Source organism: Thunnus maccoyii, chromosome 23 (assembly GCF_910596095.1).
Source record: "Thunnus maccoyii chromosome 23, fThuMac1.1, whole genome shotgun sequence".
Taxonomy (NCBI): Eukaryota; Metazoa; Chordata; class Actinopteri; order Scombriformes; family Scombridae; genus Thunnus; species Thunnus maccoyii.
The window spans coordinates 14,769,045-14,788,917 of NC_056555.1; the positions used below are offsets into that span (position 1 = coordinate 14,769,045).

The window sequence follows — 19,873 nt, forward strand, 5'->3', positions numbered from 1 at the left end:
TTTATACCTTTTTCAGCTGCAAAAGTGGGAAACAGAGAAAGATTCAAAGGTCAAACCCTATTTTCAGATTTTTCTGTGATTTCTCTGTGATATTTAATAATTAAATATGACATGACATGACATGACATTTCCAGCTGAACCTTCAGCCCACTTCAAACAAGTGCGAAGAGCACAGACAAAACCAAAAATACAGAAATCTTGCATGAAAAAAAAACTAAATTGTTCCAACTTCCAGCTTGTACCTACCTGCTAAACATCTCAGTGCCTATTACACACACTTATTTACATGTTAAGAATGAAGTTTCAGAGTTTATTCTTGACCTTGGAAACAGCAGTTGACACACAAAGTACAATCAATTACTTTGTGTGCACAAAACTTTGCCCCCAGTACCTGCAGGGCTCTGTACAACCTGAACAATTGGATTGATAATTCATGTATATATAAATATATATTTACTGGTCAAAACACTTTTCAATATATGTACAGTGACATTGGTTTCAGCCAACTATGCGCTTTGCATGTTTTGTTTCTGTTTTTTGGGTCTATTGGCTCAACCAGTAATATTACTGTTGCCTCCAGTGGGGCTTTGACTCCAAGATAATAAGAATATAAATTCCTGTCTGCAGTGGTCTTACTTTGACTACAGGCGCAGAGTTTTAGAAGTTGCTCAGTGGGAGTAAAGTGCAACTCATTTCCTGGTTAGGTTTTCCCAATTAGCCATTGTTACATTTTGTCACAAACTCACTTGTATGTCAAAGTCAATTGCCTGGATTTATCTTCAACAGCATAAAATTAGTAAATCAGCTAAAGGGAAGTGATTCCGTTAATATTTTATTCTGTCGAAACATTGTTAATTAATTGTTGCGGGTATTCTTGCACGCTCAGACTCAGTCCTTTGGGTCTGCTTATCAAACACAATTAAGATTTTTTCTCATTAGCTTTTGCAGTGGGACTGAATGCTTCATTGAATGGGTGCTCTTTAATCTCAGTCCACAGGGTACCATTTAAAGTGAAGAGAGTTTTGTTTTGAAACTGTTGCGATAATGTAGCCCAGTGACCAGAATCACTGATTGATGTGCTGTGTGTATGTATGTGTGCGTGTGCGTGCATATTTCCTTCCCTTCAGGGAGACGTTGGTCCAGTTGGTCCTACGGGTCCCCAAGGAATAAAGGGTGAACAAGGAGACAAAGGAGAAAAGGTTAATAGTGAGCAATACTGTACACCATGCTTGCATTTTTTCAATTTCTACATGTTGCCATTTATTATTCACTGATGTATGAATTGAGCAAAGCTTTTACTCTAGAAAAAGCTATGTAATGATATGGCTATGATTTGTTTTTGATGAGTGCAGGGCAGTCCTGGTTTTGGGATTCCAGGGCAGCGAGGACCAAAGGGAGAAAATGGCGAGAGGGTGAGTCCCCTGAATAATGAATTTATTCATTTAACACTTTAACCCTTGTTGTCATTCTGTGATTCTGTGATACTGAACCAACAAATAGCTGTTGATTGTTATTATATTTGTTTTATTATTATTATTTACAGGGAAATGTTGGTTTGTCTGGAAAACCAGGACCAAAAGTAAGTGAAAATAGATTATTTTACTGAAAGCTGCAGAAACCTAAATTTTTACATTAACAATTGATCTCATGACACTATGTAATGTGAAAGAGGCTGCAAGTGACAAACCCACAGAGAATTATCTCCTGACTCTGCAGTTCTCCTCAACACCATGGAACATTTTAGCATAATAAATAAAATTGTGTCATATTGGCCTGCAACTTTACTGTTTTGGTTGTCTCTCACTGCTCTCATCAACGTGGTTTGTGCTGTAGAAGCAGCAGGCAGCTGTTTTAAGCTGTAAAAACACACTACACACTACCTGCCCCACACCAAACTGCAGAAAGACAAAGCTAGCACCTAGCTGGTGAACATAGTGGAGCATTTTGTAACTAAAGGTCCGGATATATTTTACTCTGGAGTATCTGGAGACCAAGCCAGACCTAAAACAAGAGTGAATATTGGACTTTCATTCCATATCTGCTCATGTATGAGGCTCCTAAAACTTACTTTTTCAAAAGATTCAAACTTTTACTGACGTTGTTAATCAATTTTTTTGTCCAGGGGCAGGATGGCTATAAAGGTGACAAAGGGAGTCTTGGTTTACCCGGCAATGCTGGAGAACCAGGATTAAGAGGTAAAGATGTAAGTAAATCCTGAGTAGTTGTTACAGCAATGATACAAGTTGTTTGTATAACACAGCAGTTCACAAGGCTTTGTTTGGATTCCATAACATCAGGAAAAAGCTTAGAGTATGAATTAAAACATAAGACATGAGTAGAACATGATAAATGTCTGGACAAGTCATTGTTTGATGTGTTGTTTCATTCACAGTTTATGTGAATAATAAATTAACAAATTCTGTTCTTTTTTTCTATATATAAACTGTATATGATTGCACAGATGGCTGAATATTTACATTGCAGTACTGGTGACAATTATTGTTGACCTTGTGTGTAGGGTGCACCTGGAACTAAAGGAGACCAAGGGATAAAGGTACACTGAGGTTATTTGTTTTTATGATTTTGTTTGTTTTATTGGTGGAGGTCAGGAGGTTAGCTGGTTTAACAAAGACCTATACTTTACATTCAGAATTAGATATGAAATTTAATTGATAAATACATTTTTTTCTTTCACAGGGTGAACAAGGACCACCTGGAGAACCTGGTGACAGAGGAATTAGGGTATTTCTTTGGTGTTTTCCATAACTAATACAGCAATATGATAAAAAAAGAAAAAGTTATATTCATTTAACTTTTTACATTTAGTAAGTGTTTGGGGCCCTGATTGCAACAATCTGACCAAAAGACTAATTAGCCTTCTAGTCACCATCCGTATCCTAGAAACAATCAGCAGCGCTTCATCAGCATATTTTAGAGGGCACCTTGGCATGTAAGAGTTTAATAACTGAATAATATGGCAGGAAAAAAAATGAAATCTGCACATTGCTTGGGCAAGATGATTAATTTCCTGAAATAAAGACACCGGTTTAAATCGCTACAGTTTGCACAGGCTCACTGACCCAACTACTCAAAAAAAGACAAATATACACATATATTTTGCAGTTTGCAAGGACCAATACAAGGATACTGTACAGTTTCATTTTATGCCCTTTGTTAATTCCTTTCTTAATTTTGGTCAGGGTCCACTGGGTTTACCAGGACGACCAGGGGACCCTGGAGAGAAAGGAGAAATTGGGAATCTTGGCTTGCCTGTAAGTTCTTTATGCATTAGCAGAAGATGACCTCTCCCTGAAAGAAATCAACTTAAAATATCTATTTTACTTTGTTTTTTCTGTGGGGTTTATTTCTCTATTGAACACAACTTTACTGTCAGTTGTGTTTGTAGGAAATCAATTTATTTCGTAGAGTGAATGTCACCATAAACCACTGAAATAATATATCATAAATTCCAATGCTTCAAGATAACCTGTGATTTTTTTTTGAAGGGAACTGATGGAAAGAAAGGTGAAAAAGGAGAGCAAGTATGTTTGTATTCATCATCCCTCTCACTGATTGAGCATGTTTATTGTTTCTCTTGGTTGATCGTCTTGGGCTCATTCTTCTGTGTCAGTCACCATGTCACATCTTCACAACATTTCATCCTCCTGTGACTTCATGATTCCCTTTTTGATATATTCAGTAATTAAGTTTGGGTTTTTGTGTGGTCACGCTTCATTGCACCTACTATTTTCCTTTGTATTGCGAATATGGAGCGTGATTAGCAGTGTGACATGTTAGATTTTAACTGTGTTTTCTTGTGCTCTTGTTTTGATCCTGCCGCTGTTGTCACAAAGGGAAAACCAGGACCTCCGGGAGAACAAGTAAACAAACCTTTATTATAATTTTTGACAGCTTTCCATCAGTTCAGCCATGTTTAACAGGGCATTTGTTGCAACAAAGCTCATAAAGAACGAAAGAAAAAAACACCACTCTCCCATAAGACACTGGAAAATCAGTGTCTCTTCTCAATCAACTGAAATTGTTTGTCATCTAGCAAATTAATGTTTGTGCTTTTTTATGTTGTTCTACCAGATTGTTGCAGACAACAACATACTGACCAGAGTTATTAAGGTAATTTAAGGAATAGCATGCTTTATTTTATTCATCTTTTTTCTCATGAGGGAATTGAAATTTCTACTCTCCTCTGGTCTCCTCTTGTATCTTCTCATCTCGTCTCATATCCTCACATCTCATCTCCTTTTGTGTCCTCTTGTCTCCTCTCCTCTCCTCTCCTTTCCTCTTCTCTCCTCTGCTCTTCTCTTCCCTCTTTCAGGGCGAACCAGGAGAACCAGGTCAGCCTGGTTTGAGAGGAGAAACAGGTCTGCCTGGACCAAGAGTGAGTATCTCTTCTTGTTCCACAGACAGTATATGTCATGGACAAGCCATGTCCATTTTAATGTTAGTGTTGAACATGTGTAAACTTACTCTGTTTCAAGGACACTCTGCACCCGCATTTTTAAATTTACTATTATTGTTTCTTACCCTTTACGCTCACACAGAACTGTGATATAAAATTTGTGTGTTATAAGCTCCATATACTGCATCTTCTCCTCAAACAAGCTCAACAGATATACTGTAAAAATGTAAGACAACAGAAATCGTAGAGAGTTTTTATTCAACACAAGCTGATCATGAATACCATCAATACTGCAATCAAACAAAGTGTCACACAGAATAAATGAATCTGAGGTGATAAAGGAAGGATACTGGCACCTACAGATGTTGTAATTCTGCTAGCGCTAGTTCTTCTACAGTAGCTTTTTCATGTTATTGGCTTTCTTTCTTAGTTATATTTGGTATTTTTCTAATATCTTTGCTGTTCTGAATCATCCCATTATTTAAATATTTGTGTCTCTTCACAGGGTCCAGAGGGTAAACCAGGACTACCAGGGCCATCTCTGGTATGTACATCATTCAAATTGCATGTATTGCGGTACTACTTGTATCAGTACATTTGTTTAAAAATGTATGTGTTGATTTGCAGGGTGGTTCTGGAAGAGATGGACTTGTTGGTTTACCAGGGAAACCAGGAATAAAGGTAATACAAACTTGTATACACAGTTTAGCACACATCATTCAAATCTATGTATGTGAACTGCTTTGAGCTCAAATTTCAGAGCTTACTCATTAGATTTTTCACAATGCCTGCAGGGTGAAGAAGGACGAAAGGGAGAGCTTGGTTTGGTAAGTGCAACATGCTTTTTTTAAAATAAGAAAACACTGTATGTAGTCATACTGTATGTGTACATGGTTAACAGCACATTAAGTAAAATTATTTGCTCAAATATTAGAAAAAGAGGAGCCTCATTGTGTGCTATAAGATTGTAGCAGTTAGCAGTTGTTTGAGTTTGTGATACAGTCTACAACTGAGCTGAATCAAAAGACAGATGACCAGGTTGACAGAACATAAAAGCTTCTTATGTTGTCATAAAAATTACAGATCATTATCTCTCCTACACAAATGCATTTATGAAAGGAAAAGCAATGATGATGTCACGTTCTTTGAATCTTTATGCATTTTTACTCACATCTTTCATTTTACTCACGTTTTCAAGCACCCACACACTTCAGATGTTTTATGTTTTTGGTGTGATGCTTCTATTTTTTGTCTGACGTTTATGTTCTGGTCCTGAAGAATTGTGTGAATTTCATTTAAGTGTTTTTTTTTTAATAGTTGACATGACACTTAAACTTGAAAAATGTAACTTTAAACTTAAACAAGATGAATAAACTGCAGTGCTTCAACTATGAATGATGTCTTTGGACAAAAAAAAATGTAATTCATTTATGTTGAGAGTTGAAAAGATGAATGTATTTTACTGTGCAAGTAGAAAGACTGTGTGCCTTTAGGATTGGCTGTGTTTGGGAACTCTGGTGATTCCAATCAATGCACAGAATATTTAGCTCCTGGGAGGGTGCCAAATGACAAACAAATAAACCCTAATTGGATCACTGCTGGTGGCTAATTTTAACATGTCAGTAAGATACGTGGCACCATGAATTTCGAAAGACTCTGGTTTCTCTCAGAAATACAACAAACAGAAAACAGACTTAAAGACCAGTTCATACAAATGTGGCACTATGAGCTTTTTTTATGTCATATCAATGTTTGACATGATAAATTTGAAACAGAGATTTTGGGTTAAAAACTATCAATTGTTAAAACAAACAAACAAACAAACAAACAGGACAAGCTAGTTGTGACCACAGGGTCATCAGTACTAGAATCCATTTAAAATATAGTCAAGAGTTAGATAAATAAAAAGTTTGTTTATGTATGTATGCATGTTCATATGTATTTGTACATCATATGTATGTTTGCATGTGAACAGAAGGGAGAAAAAGGAGATCAAGGCCGGGTTGGGATCGCAGGAATGCCTGGCTTACCGGGAACTCCAGTGAGTTAGTCGTCAAACATTCACTAATCATCCTTTATATGTTTCTAATGGTGATAGTCAATACTGGAGTCTACATTCAAGCCAATATAACAAAATATATTGTTGTTTCAGGTGTGTAATTCTGTTTTTCCATCATAATGATCAATCTGAAGAATATCTCCAGAGATTGAGGTTGTGTTATGTCCTCTTCTCTTCAGGGGAGACCTGGCATCGATGGGAAGAGGGGACTTTCAGGAAAAGATGTGAGGAACATTTACATGTGTGATACCAACTGTTATACTGTTATATTGATGCTAAAGTTATTTTGAGATTTTTTGCTATTAAAATTCTTCAAATCCTCAAAATGTGTTACTCTTTTCGTGTCAATTGTTGAAATTTAAAATGTATTTTACTATCACAGGGAGAAAGAGGGCAAAAAGGAGATGACGGCAAAAAGGTCTTTCAAATTTATTGTAACCAACTAAAACATCTATGAAGCTGCGTTTTGAATACAAACATTAACTTTTCTCTCATTCCAGGGGGATAAGGGAGATGCAGGTGCAAATGTAAGTGCTTTTGCGATTAAAAAGAGGAAAAAAAGTGAGAAAGGTTGCAACACTGAGGTGTTTTTGTTTCTTCACAGGGTAAAGATGGTAGTAAGGGGGAACCAGGACCTCCGGGATTGCCTGGTAGGCAAGTGCTTGTCACTTCAGAGGTAAAAATAATCGCTTGCATTTTCAGTGATTTGTTAACAGGGAAGGAGAGATTTGGGTTGTTTTTTTTAATAGAGTAATGAGTGCATGCAGGGGTATACCTATAATCATTATCACTTTGGCTCAATTCTGTTTTGTGGTGATTCAGAAAACCATTAAACAGGTCCACCTAGACTTGCCTGGCAGTTTAAACTTTACTGATTTTTCTGTGAATCTGTTTACAGAACGCAAATATTGACGAAATCCGACAAGCATTCCCAATCCCAATGGGTCCTCCAGGAGCTACTGTGAGTTCAATGTAACACGTGACGTGTTTCTACACATTTATAGCTCATGAATAATGACACATCATTTCAGCTGTTGCATGGTGTAATTCATATTTTGCCTGCATGACATCTGAGTCATCATTCAGCTATGACTATAGTGCTTTTATTGTGGGTTGCAATGAGTTGTGCCATTATCTGCAAATAGATATGGCAAACTTGATGCCATGTCATGCATTGTAGATGCATGTTCCAATGTCTTGCTCCTTTGTTTCTGTGTGTTTAGGGTGCACCGGGAATGAAGGTAAGATGGTGATGAGGTTTATACTAAACTGAGTTACAAAAAAAAAAAGAAATATTGGCTGTGTAGCTCATTTGTTCTTTTTTATTTTATTTTTGCAGGGTGATAAAGGAGAAAGAGGCCTACAAGGAGAGAAGGTAGTGCTGATCAGAGTAATCCCTCAAAAACACATGTATATGGAAATGGAAATGACATAATTTTCACTGCATTTGCTTTCATGTGTCTTTAGGGTGAAGCTGGGGCTCCTGGAAAATCTATTGAGATGAAGGTGAATACAGAATGTAGTGGTTGCTCCTCTGGGATACATGCTCTCATTTTGTATTATTAAGTTTTTGAGCAATGTGCATTCCCTTTTATTTAGGACATTGAAGTGATGTTTGAAGCCTACGGCATCAGGGTGAGCTCTGAGCATGACATTGTACCAATTTCGAGGTTGACAGAATTTGTGCGAGTATTTCAGTTTGACTTAAATAAAAACTTCTTTCTTTTCTCAGCTGCCTTTGCTGAAGGCTTTGATTGACAGGCTGCTACAGGAGGGAATAGAGGAGGTGCTTCATGTGATCGGCACCTCCAAGAAAACAAAGGAAAACACAGAAACTCACACATCCAACATCATCACTAAGTACACAGTATGTAAACATGAGAAAAAAAGTGTGTGTGGGATTTTATTAATAGTAAATGGTCAGTTCAAACACTGTATGAGTAGTTTAATGTACCTGTGACAGATAGATTTTAATGTATATAAGATCTTCAGAAGGTTTTTGACGCTGTTTACTTACAATCACAACAATGTAGGAACACAGGTTAATAAATCTACAAATGTTTTACATTACAACATACTGCTTATACCAGCTGATTGTGTCATCTGAACAGAGTCCATTGAAGTTTGACCTTTCCAACCAGCCCCTGTCGGAGTTGGACACCATTAAGGACGCTGAGTTAGACGGACAGCCTCCAGAGTCTTTAAAAGTTGTAAGTGACCAAGCTGATAAAAGTCTCCTGAGTCATAAAATCTCTAAAAAAATCTGCTAGTTGTAGAGATAATTATACCTGTTTCTAAGACAAAGAAACTTAAAAATTAAATTAATAATTATATTTTGGTTCATGATACTACTTAAGCGATCTGCTGTATGCTTTGTTGATTGAAGATACTGTACTGACACTAACAGAACATCCACTGTAGCTACAAATTATAAATAGTTATATTAGTTTAAAATGCAAAATGTGCAATAACATATATACATATCATCCAATGCTGTTAAATTTTATATTTGAGCAGGCTGTATATACTGTACATAACCACTTACTGTATGTATACAAAGGAACTTACCACATTTTTTTATCAGTTCAGTATTTATTTCAGCACACCTTGCACTCTTATACACCTGTACACTGTATCCTGTTTGCAAAAACAGTTCTACCTTTATATGGACATTGCATGTTTTCCATTGGTTGTTTTTATTTGCATGTATCTATTTTTCACCTACTTACTTGTACATAACAGTGATATGTTTAGTTTAATTATCTTTGTTTGGCTTTTTTGTCCTTGTTTTGGCTGTTATGTCCATGTGTATCTTCCTGAACATTGTTGTGTGTCAGTACATTGAGAGCCACCAGAAACCAGAGTCACATTCCTTGTATGCGTGAACATACTTGGCCAATAAAGCTGATTCTGACTCTGATCAATGTTGTACATATTCTACATTGATATAATAATCTATTCTACATAAGTTGGCTGACTGGACTAAAAATTCTTTGTGTCACCTTACACTTAAATTTGAACCTTAAATATGTTAACATCAAATAGATACTACTGTTGGACCAGTAGCATCACCTACACATTTTGTCACATACACTGCTTCTGTCTTTTCATATGCAGGACCCTTTGAATGAAACTGCAGAGCGTCCCACATTATGGAGCGTCACCACGCTGAAAGGAGAGCAGGAGTCTGACAGGATTGAGGCCAAATTAAAGGCATCTGAAGGGAAGGAGATTGTAGACGGGGACAGCAGCGAAATATCTTCACTCAAAATTAACCTGACTGTAGTCAACTCTACTTTAAATTATACTTCAACCCAGGAGGTAAGGGTATTGTACAATAAAATATGCCATCTTTAAATCTATAATTCTATTAAATGATTGAAAACATGCTGAGCACTTTAAACATGCTAATATTTTATCTTCTGAATTTCTTTATTTACACAGAGAGTTAAACATTTCATTCAAACTTGTGTCACATATTCATATTGCTGATAACATTTTCCCTTAAAATCCTCGGTTCAAATGCAGTTTAGTACCTTAATAATGTTTTTTTCTTTATCTCTGTCATTTTTCTTCTGACCCTTTACTAAACATAGAAAAATTGTAAATGAATCATCATTAAAACACAACTTAAACTTAAAAAAAAAAAAACATTAACTGTTGCAAAAGGGCTGCAGGAGCCCTTGAGGATTACAATCTAATATATTACACTAAATTGAGTTATTGGAATTGAAAACACTGAGGTGAGTCAGAAGTTGGAAAGACTTTGTTCTGTCTAGCATTCATGTTCTGTTTATTTTTAAAAATCTTACTATCAATAAAAACATTTAAATGTGTATGTCAGACGGTTTCAGGGTTACCAGAAACTGTGGTGGAGACTGTTTTCCTCACACAGGAAGACTCTCTGAAGAAAAATTCAGGACAAAAGAGAAAGAACAGGGAACGTGGGAAGGTAAAGCTTCTGTAGACATCTTATTAATGACTGGGTGTACCCTGAGGGATCATAGACCAGCATGAGTATTGTTTCATCTGTTACATTCAACATATAACATTAATATGGGATACTTTTAACAAGTATAATTATGTTGCCATTGATCATTTAAATGTGTATTATTATAGGACCATACTGGTGTTGCATGTTTTAGCCCTGTATGTATTAAATGAATACCAACTCTCCAAGGCACATTTAGACTAATTTCCTATCCTCCATGCATTCGCTGATTTAAGACAATTTTGTCACCATAATTTATTTAAAAGAAATAAAAAATCATGGTATTGTTGCACGGTAATGCAGATGGGGGCAGGTGTTTTTTGAAGGTGTTTTTAAGGACACTCAGACATCCAGGAGTTGGAGCACACATGAGCTATATTGTCAGAAAATTGAATCCAAAAGCCAAACAGTAAACATTAAAATTGTTGTAAGAATGGTGTAAATTTCAATGTTTCTTGCAATAAAAATGCTCAAGTCTTAGATTTGTGAAGCATCCAAAAATACACTAAGCAGAGTTTTGAGAACACAATTCAGGGCAAGAAAGTGCTCTCTGTGAAAATACATCTCAAGTCTCTATGAGCAGATTTTCATAACTCATTTCCTCTTTTTTACTGTAATTGAAATATTTGTTCCATACATATAGAAATTACATTGTAATTACATTGCACCAGTTCAATATTTTAACCAATGATTTAATCATAAAACCGATATAATACTGCTATGAAACAAACCATGAAACCAGCTGCTACCTGCAGGGAATCAAGCTAATCCACTTAAGGAATACCTCAAAAAATGGTCAACAATAAATTTGTAATGAATGGGCTGAAACATGCAAAACCATCATTGTGGGCGTACAAGTATAAATAGTTCTAAACCATTTTGGTAACTTTTAACACTGAGGGCTCCTAAACATCTTAATCTTTTATAATTATTAACTACTTATTCCCCTCTTAAACATCTGCCTAAACCTGTCAACTGGTTGTTTTGTACTTGATCTTCAACAACTTCTGAAGCATGAGAAACCTTTATCTTTTTTTCTCTCTGACTGTGAACTTCTTAACCAGGGCAAAGGAAATAAAGGACGACATAAGAGGCAGAGACACCGCCTGGTAAATGTCCTTGAAGGGGTCAAACGAAACCTGGAAACTCAAACTCATCTTTGCCCAAACTAAACAAAAACAAACCAACTAAGACAGCTGTCTCACACTGCAGAATTTAAACACAGACTCTAACACTGGCTTGACATTAACATAACCTTATTTGTGTAGAAATAACATTTTTTTTACTAAAATATAATAACAAATAATTATAATAAATTAACACATTTTAAGTATAACAATCATAATTAAGCAGTAACTGTATATATGGTGTGGCTAGTATAAAGCATGCATTAGTCATCCATGTGCTTCTCTTTATATTGATAACAGTTCTGATAATTTTGATTAATGGGTGGCCTTGTACAGTAATGTCTTCCAGTTATTGCGACAAATGATAAATTATGATCTATAACAGTATCTTCCTGTAATTATTATCCTCTTTTCCTTTATCTGAAGACAAGTGAAGAGGATGAGCAAGAGGAAGAGGAGGAAGATGAGTTTTATAATGGCGAAGAATACAGTTATGAGTATGAGGTAGGCAGCTGCAGTGAATGACTAATTCATGCACTGTGGGAAACTTCGATTTAAAGTGATGATTGATGATGTGGGATTGTTACAGATCTGGAGCGTTGTCGCAGTGACTGCCTTCTTGTTAATGGCGCTGTCAAAATCATAATCAAATCGCTTGTTTTTTCTTCTTTTTTTTTTTTTTAATAGCAGCATCTCTGGGGACAGAAATATATCTCTGCCCACACTAAACACCGGAAAAAGTTGATTAATGACACACCCACTACCTGAATTAATTATTAAGAATAAATTAGTTTGTCATTACAGCCCACTGCATCTGCTCATCACACACTGGAGAGTCTGTGGGTTTGAGTGTTAAAAAGTTAGGATGAAATTATTATATTTATATATATAGAGCCAGCACAAAGCTTGGACACACTTTCTCATTCAAGGCAATGAGAAGGTGTGGCAGCACAGAGTGTGATGATGATGGTGGTGGAGGGCGCTCACGTCACTCCAAAATCTCCCATAGGTGCTCAAATGGGTTGAGATCTGGTGACTGCGAAGGCCGTAGCATATGATTCACATCATTTTCATACTCATCGAACCATTCAGTGACCCCTCGTCCCCTGTGAACTGGGGCGCTGTCATCCTGGAAGAGACAACTCCCATCAGGATAGAAATGTTTCATCATAGGATAAAGGTGATCACTCAGAACAACTTTGTATTGATTTGCAGTGACCCTTCCCTCTAAGGGGACAAGTGGACCCAAACCATGCCAGCAAAATACCCCCACAGTATAACAGAGCTACCAGATCCCCTAACTGTAGGGGTCAAACATTCAGCCCTCTTGGTTTATGGCACACATGTACTCACCCACTTGTTGAGAATATGGTGAAGGATGACTCATCTGACCATATCACTTTTTCCACATCTCTGTAGATCAGTGCCTATGGTTTTTTCACCAATGAATTCTCAAATGTGCATTCATCTTTGTAATGAGGGCTTTATGCACTCCAACCCTACTATAATATCCCTTTTTATGTAATTGTAAACAGATTGTTCTTGCTGACAAAATCTGATCATGTCCTGTGTTGACATTCTCAGTCACCTGAGGAAGAGTTGCTCTTCTGTTTTTCCTTACATATCACACCAATGCACGGGCATGACGGTCATGAAATCTGACCCTATTTACTCATGTCTTTCCCATATATCTAAATGCAGACATCATCATTCCTATTGAAACAGTAACCAGTTGACCAGTCTTTGTGACAGAAGCTCCTGCCATCCGTGCCCCAACAATGAACCCTCTTTCAAAGTCACTTAGATCTTTTCCTCTTGACATGTTGATACAAAATCCGAACCAACTGGGCCTGCTCAGCATTTTTATACATGCCACAGAGCAGGATTGGATGTTAATTGTTTAATTCTACCATGCTGTGCACCTGTGTGGAGGCATCTGCATTCATTATGTTTGTCCACATTTATACAGGTTTTTCCTTTAATTTGTTCTTTTTGAAAACAGGCAGAACTTTCCCCGGGTAACTCTCAGGAGGTGAATTTACTTCAAAGAGCATTCTCTCATCTGTTTCAGCCAGGTTGGGTAAAAGTGTTATGATTCATTTTTAATGTAAAATATATTTAATGTTTTTATCATACACAGCTTCAAGACCAAACAGATGAATTCCTCCATCCACTGGAAAACAAGGTGGGCATTAATAACAAAAAACTCATTCACTATTGCTCTGATAGAAAAGGAGCAGAGACAGCTGAGCTCAGTTATGTGCTGCTCAGCTGTACCTGTTTTTCCTCTGCAAGAATAATGACATATTTATGATGTTTAATCTGTGTAGGAGGAACAATCAACATCACACAGTCCCGTCCAGTTAGAAGTGTTGGCAGGCATCTCCAGTCATCCTCTGACGTCCCTCTCAGACCGAGACATAAATGCACAGGTAAAACTACACAAACTGTGTGATGTATTAGTCATATTGAAATGAAACACAAATATAAAATTTTTTGGTGTGTCTGCCATTATTGTGGTGATCAGTAATTTATAAGAAAAGTCTTTTTCTAGCCATAAAGTTCCTTCCTCATAAAAAATATTTGCATAACCAATTTTTTGGATGTTTTACATGTGCAATGTTTATACGCCTATCCATATTTGCTATATAGCAGTTTTCTTCTTCACTGCCTTGTTGGCTCATTGCTATTAACAATACCAAACATATAGCACATAAAGAAGAGGTTGGGGAGGTGGAGGGAGCTGCAGCAGTGAACTTTTAGTGTGTGTTTTTTTTCAATATCACGTTATTATCTATTCTTTATTGTCATGAACAGGATGAAGTGTCACTGCCTATACCTCCCACCACCACAGAAGAAACAGATAAGGTAAGATACGGGCTTAAATCTCACTTGAATGTTTCTTAAGATCCTTGCATGCCTTGGAATGAAAAGCTCTTTTATTTACACTTAACACAAAAGGTCTGAAAGTGATGGACAAGTGCTTGAATAAAATGAAGGATAGACTTCACTTCCTCACAGATTTCTACATGTCATAATCTTAAGATTTCTGTAAATAAGCCATGATTTAAGTGATATAAAATAAGCACTTGGCATCATATTTCAAGACCTTTTCTTCTTTCTACTTACTGTGAAAATTTCACCAGTGAAAAAGGGTGCACATGTTTTTATTATGGGAATGGAAACATACCATCACAGATTTTATAATCCACAAACATTACCAAAGCATGAGATAGAGCAGCATTTTTGAGCAGCATGCTTTGAGCATGATTTCTCTAAAGCTTGACTGAATGGGAATGAGCAGAATAAGTAGCAGAGTCCGACTCTTCACGAATGATTTACTGACTAAGAATAGATTCCAGAGAGTTACTTTTAATACTTTCTCTCTCTCGTTTTTTTAAACAGGACATCTCTTAATTCCAGAGAGACTGTGACTATAGAGTTGTAAGCTTTCATAAGAAAACACTCTACATGAAGAGTGTGAATAAACTGTGAACTGTATTGCTGGTGAGGAGCCCTGAACCTGACCAACGTTTCATGAGGGGGGACTTCTTTTCACACAGCGACGATGTCACTCACCCAAAGCCAAAGCCGTGCCAAAATTCATTTCTTGTACTGGGGCTTTTTTTTATGAGTAGAGCTCTATATAAAATCAGGCACCACAGACATGAGAATTGTGACCTCATGTCCAAGTTATAGTCATTCTTCAGTTTGTGTAATGTAAACTCAAGTGTAGCCTTTACTTTACTTCCCTTGTCTATGACTCCTAATTTATTTATTAAGACAAATATTTCTGTGTAATAAACATCACATTAGATAAAATGCAAACCTTGCTCAAAGATGTGCCACAATTTTTAATGCATATTACCTTGTGTCAAGTTGTACTGAACTTTTTATTTATTGAAAAGCAGACAAATGTGATGTTTTACCTCACCAAGTATTTTTGAATGCCTGTGATATTATTCTCAATATTGAAATACTATAAACAATTTTGTAGCCAGATCAAAAACTTTTCACTGGTGAACATTTTCTCAGTTATTACATTGTTTTGTCTGTGTTTAACCTCTCTGTGCATGTATCCTTCAGTAAAAAAAAATGTTAAAATGACTTTCTAAGCAAGTCTGTGTCTTTATTTCTTACATTTTTAGTATAATACACATCAATTCACACACAGTATCACCACTGTTTAATAGAAAGCAAATAGATAGAAATATGCTGATTGACAGTTTTGGGGACTTGACAGGTCCCTCGATCCCAAATCAGGGTCAAGAAAAGCGCTCCCTGGCCCTATTCTATGGTAAGTTTCACCTGGTTTTGTAGAAGACAGATTAATGATAATAATAAAAATGGCAGTAGTAATAATTTTTATATTTTAGGTGTTCATGCCAGGTGCCCCAGGTGGAAGAAATCGCTTCATGGAGGCACAAAAAGTAATATTTTTACACTAGATGTTTCCAGTCTTTAAAAATTAAGACTTCATACATATGGCTGATATTGCACTCAAATAAAATATGCAATTTCATGCTCACTGTGAACTGCATTTGAGATTTACCTCTTCATTGTAATTTCAGTATATGTCCTCTGGAGCTCAAGGTTACAGCAGCTTGAATGTAAGTCTGTAATCAATGATGTAGATAATAATTATAAGTATATTTTCAAAGAAAGATGGGTTGGCTTATGTGGTTTGTGTCATGAAACTTGTTTTTTAGAAGAAAAAGCAAGAAAATCCTGACCTTCAAACACATACCAAGAGTGGGAGGCAACAACGGAGGGGGAGACAGCGATACAGTGATACAGAAAGAGAGATTGATACAGAAACACAGGGTGGAGAAGTGGAACAGGGTACAACTGAAGAAGTAGATGAGTGGGAAAGGGAGAAAGAGAAAGCAGTAGAACAGGATGGATTTAAAGAATCAGGCCCTGATCCAGATTATGACGAGGAGGAGAGGAGCGGAGACCACGACTGGGAGACAGGGGAGGATGTAGATCGAGAGAGGGAAGGGGAGGAGGAGGAACTGGAGAGGAAGCGATTGGAGCTGGAGAGAGAGAAAATGGAGATGGAGAGAGAACTGGAGAGGGAGAGGACAGAGCAGGAGGGGGAGAGAGACTTGGAGAGAGAGAGGGAAGAATGGGAGAGGAGGAGGGCAGAGATGGAGAGGCGGCGGGAGGGGGATTATGATGAAGAAACTGGGCAGCCATACCCATATCCTCCAGAGTATTATTACCTAAAGGTAAGAGCAGATAGTACACTGTATGATATTAACCCACTCGTTGTAATGAAACACTCTTCCACATATTTTTTGCCTGTTATCAGTTAAAAATTAGATAGATTACATGTCCAGTTTAATTATATAAAGTTATTAACTTACTATATATTTCTTGTGCAATAGGGACAACCGGGTGAGAATGGAAAACCAGGACGAAAGGTGAATAAAGCTGTTTTAAACCTGATAAAGCTCTTATAAGCATAGCTATCATTGTAGAGCCAGATACTGACGAAAAAGGTTACGAAGGGAAAAGATTTTGGTTCCTTTTCTCTACAATAACAAGATTTAAATGAAAAGTATCATTCAAATTCGGCAACTCAAATGGAAAAAAAATCTCTCTTACCGTGCCTAGTGGGATCTAACCTTGCAGATAGTTTTGGTTTTATTTTTCCAGGTTTTGAGATATAGATAAATCACATTTGCCAAGAAAAAGAGTCTACGTCCAAGCTAGCAGCTCTGAGAGGCTGAGTGACAATGAAAAAATGATGATGTTGAGCAGATGTAGTTAATTAGTTAGTCAGTACCCAGCCCACATGGATTTACAAGACACCAAAATACAGTTGCAGTGGTGAAACATTTGTCAAACATAAACAAGAACACATCTTACATAACATTGCAAAAAAAGAACTTTATCCTCTGTACCAGGCTCGCCCCCGAAACACAGCTCAAGTTTCTTAAAATCATTCATCTAGAAAAATCTCATCAGAAATAGAGGATGTTTTACTAAATAGTGTAGCCCTTAAATCATCATATAATGTGCAATAAAACATAAAATTTACTATAATGTTTACCATGTTTGCCATGTTAGTTTAGCCTGTTACCATGCTAACGTGATTTTGACCTGATAATGGTGCTAGAAAGTCAGCAGATCACCAAAGTTATTACAATTCACCCTGTACCAAATTTGACTGCTTCCAATAGTTGTTGAGATATTTCAGTCTGGACCAAAGTGGTGGCCAACTGATCGACAGGCTGACACTGCCATCCCTTGAAGCCATGACACGAGTGGAGCTAAAAGTTCAATCTTGTCTTGCCTGAATTGGTGTTACCAAGACACTGAATGATCCACCTTACTGTGAATAGTTAGTTACTTTATATGGAAGAATTAGTCCCGATGAAAACTTGCTGTTAAATTTTTTTAATGTAATTTTTCAATGCTGAACCCCACAAACAAAATGCCATTCTCCTCCATTGTACTGGGGTGGAGGCAGGAATCTCAGAGCCTGAAACCTGTGTGCATAAACCCACAACTATCTCCCTGGCTAGAAACCACTAGAGATGAGTGAGAAAATATGTTTTGTCATTTGGGTGAACCAACCCTTTTAACGGAAACATATCTTCTAATTGTCAAGATTTGCTAATGTCTTCCTACAGAATATCCTGAGTAAAAGCATTGTAATTATCATCCCAAGATCATAGAGCAAGAATGACAGTTGTCACATGAAATGTGCCACCGGTTCATAAAAATATCATTGTTGCTCTCCCCGCCTACCCACATTGCGTCAGTAAATGACATCAGAGCTCAGGGAGAACTTCTCTCCCGTCTCGCCTGTCAGTAAAGCCAGTCGAGCTCAGGCCTTTGATGTCCCATGCTCTATTTCTGTTTGACTGTGAGACAGTAGATTAAAGCAGACATTAATAATTCCCCTTGTTAAACATGCTGACAAGTCTGCTTATACTTTTTTTTATTTCAAATTCCTCTGTGTTGGTTTATTTTGGCCCACGAAAAAGGATATGCTGAGCTTTATAATTGATATGTGCTCTTTTTTATCCACTTTTCAGGGTGAAATTGGTGAAAAAGGGCAAAAGGTATATACAAGGTTCATTTTTAATCATGATTGCCACAATCTTTTAGTTGTAATTTAAAGGTATGACAGTGAAACATTGTTTTGTGTGTTCAGGGAGAGCCTGGCATCGGCCACAGGGGGCCAGAAGGCCAGGCTGGTCCTCCAGGACAGAAGGTAAAATTCACTGTAAAAGTCACTGTAAAAAATGACGTCACTTTGATTGACTTTGTTTCTCATCACAGTTTTAATGTGGGGAATTTAATTGGCTCAGTGATTCACTTGCTCATTTGAAATTGTGTATGAGCATATAAATTGATTTGAATTGAATTGACATGAAGGACTTAATTTGAAAGCAATTATTCAAATGCAATAGAGGAGCTGAATAATTACATTACATGAAACAAGTGACCTTTAACAGTGTTTCTGCCAAACTTTTCATTTTTCCCTTATCTTTCTCTGTCTTTTATTTTTTTAATCCATGTGTTACCTCAGGGAGAACCAGGTGAGCCAGGACCTCCAGGTGCTCAGGGCATCCAGGGTATCCGTGGTAACCCTGGCATCCAGGGCATCCCAGGCCTTAGGGGTCTCCATGGTGACCCAGGAAATCCAGGTAGAGAGGTACATCATCATATATCATCTTACAAGTTGCCATCAAACTCTCTTTGATCAGGGACAGAACAAGACAGTGGAAGTATGTAAATAGATGCTGTTTAAGTGTGAATCGAAGTAGAATAAGGTGGAGAAACAGGTGTAGAGAAGGTTGTACCATTTGGTTTGAAAGAAACTATATTACTTCACTACATGAAAAGTGGTGTAAGGTAAGTTTTTTTGTGTGTTGATGCAGGGAGAGAGGGGTAAACGGGGTAGAAATGGATCACCAGGAGCTCCTGGACTTCGAGGAGCACCAGGACCTCATGTAAGCAATACACCTCTTTAACTTTTTTTAAATTTATTTTATTTTTACATTTTCATACCTGATTGATTGCCAACCGGAATGAAAGTTAACCATATTTTCTTTTGCAACCACCGCATCTCTCCAATAAAGGGTCCTCCTGGTGTGTCTGGAGTAAAAGGTGAAAAGGTACAAAATTTTACATGATTTTACCAAAAAGAGATTCTCAAATCTCACTTAATTTTTTTTGTCCCCTAAGCTTTCATCCACATATTGTTTCTCAGTGAATGGAGTTGCTGGAGTTGCTCAGATGTCAAGGAGGTTATTTTGTTG

General features: G+C 37.0%; 1 protein-coding gene across 4 annotated transcripts in view; it reads left to right on the forward strand.

Moving 5' to 3' along the window:
- col7a1l (collagen type VII alpha 1-like) overlaps positions 1-19,873 on the forward strand; it is a 65,187-nt gene that overhangs the window by 32,899 nt on the left and 12,415 nt on the right. The window contains exons 45-87 of one of the 4 annotated variants that reach the window (XM_042402764.1): positions 1,128-1,199; positions 1,353-1,412; positions 1,544-1,579; positions 2,123-2,203; positions 2,519-2,554; positions 2,698-2,742; positions 3,201-3,272; positions 3,507-3,542; positions 3,855-3,881; positions 4,093-4,131; positions 4,334-4,396; positions 4,923-4,961; positions 5,045-5,098; positions 5,212-5,244; positions 6,393-6,458; positions 6,656-6,700; positions 6,859-6,894; positions 6,977-7,003; positions 7,081-7,152; positions 7,375-7,437; positions 7,700-7,717; positions 7,816-7,851; positions 7,944-7,982; positions 8,076-8,111; positions 8,209-8,343; positions 8,588-8,686; positions 9,594-9,797; positions 10,321-10,428; positions 11,532-11,576; positions 12,021-12,098; positions 13,735-13,779; positions 13,925-14,026; positions 14,412-14,462; positions 15,838-15,891; positions 15,971-16,024; positions 16,166-16,204; positions 16,304-16,825; positions 16,985-17,020; positions 18,644-18,670; positions 18,763-18,822; positions 19,141-19,266; positions 19,493-19,564; positions 19,694-19,729. In XM_042402764.1, the coding sequence (XP_042258698.1) occupies positions 1,128-1,199; positions 1,353-1,412; positions 1,544-1,579; positions 2,123-2,203; positions 2,519-2,554; positions 2,698-2,742; positions 3,201-3,272; positions 3,507-3,542; positions 3,855-3,881; positions 4,093-4,131; positions 4,334-4,396; positions 4,923-4,961; positions 5,045-5,098; positions 5,212-5,244; positions 6,393-6,458; positions 6,656-6,700; positions 6,859-6,894; positions 6,977-7,003; positions 7,081-7,152; positions 7,375-7,437; positions 7,700-7,717; positions 7,816-7,851; positions 7,944-7,982; positions 8,076-8,111; positions 8,209-8,343; positions 8,588-8,686; positions 9,594-9,797; positions 10,321-10,428; positions 11,532-11,576; positions 12,021-12,098; positions 13,735-13,779; positions 13,925-14,026; positions 14,412-14,462; positions 15,838-15,891; positions 15,971-16,024; positions 16,166-16,204; positions 16,304-16,825; positions 16,985-17,020; positions 18,644-18,670; positions 18,763-18,822; positions 19,141-19,266; positions 19,493-19,564; positions 19,694-19,729 (3,024 nt within the window). The remainder of the gene's footprint in view (positions 1-1,127; positions 1,200-1,352; positions 1,413-1,543; positions 1,580-2,122; positions 2,204-2,518; positions 2,555-2,697; positions 2,743-3,200; positions 3,273-3,506; positions 3,543-3,854; positions 3,882-4,092; positions 4,132-4,333; positions 4,397-4,922; positions 4,962-5,044; positions 5,099-5,211; positions 5,245-6,392; positions 6,459-6,655; positions 6,701-6,858; positions 6,895-6,976; positions 7,004-7,080; positions 7,153-7,374; positions 7,438-7,699; positions 7,718-7,815; positions 7,852-7,943; positions 7,983-8,075; positions 8,112-8,208; positions 8,344-8,587; positions 8,687-9,593; positions 9,798-10,320; positions 10,429-11,531; positions 11,577-12,020; positions 12,099-13,734; positions 13,780-13,924; positions 14,027-14,411; positions 14,463-15,837; positions 15,892-15,970; positions 16,025-16,165; positions 16,205-16,303; positions 16,826-16,984; positions 17,021-18,643; positions 18,671-18,762; positions 18,823-19,140; positions 19,267-19,492; positions 19,565-19,693; positions 19,730-19,873) is intronic. The other 3 variants (XM_042402765.1, XM_042402767.1, XM_042402766.1) reach the window with 3 other exon arrangements.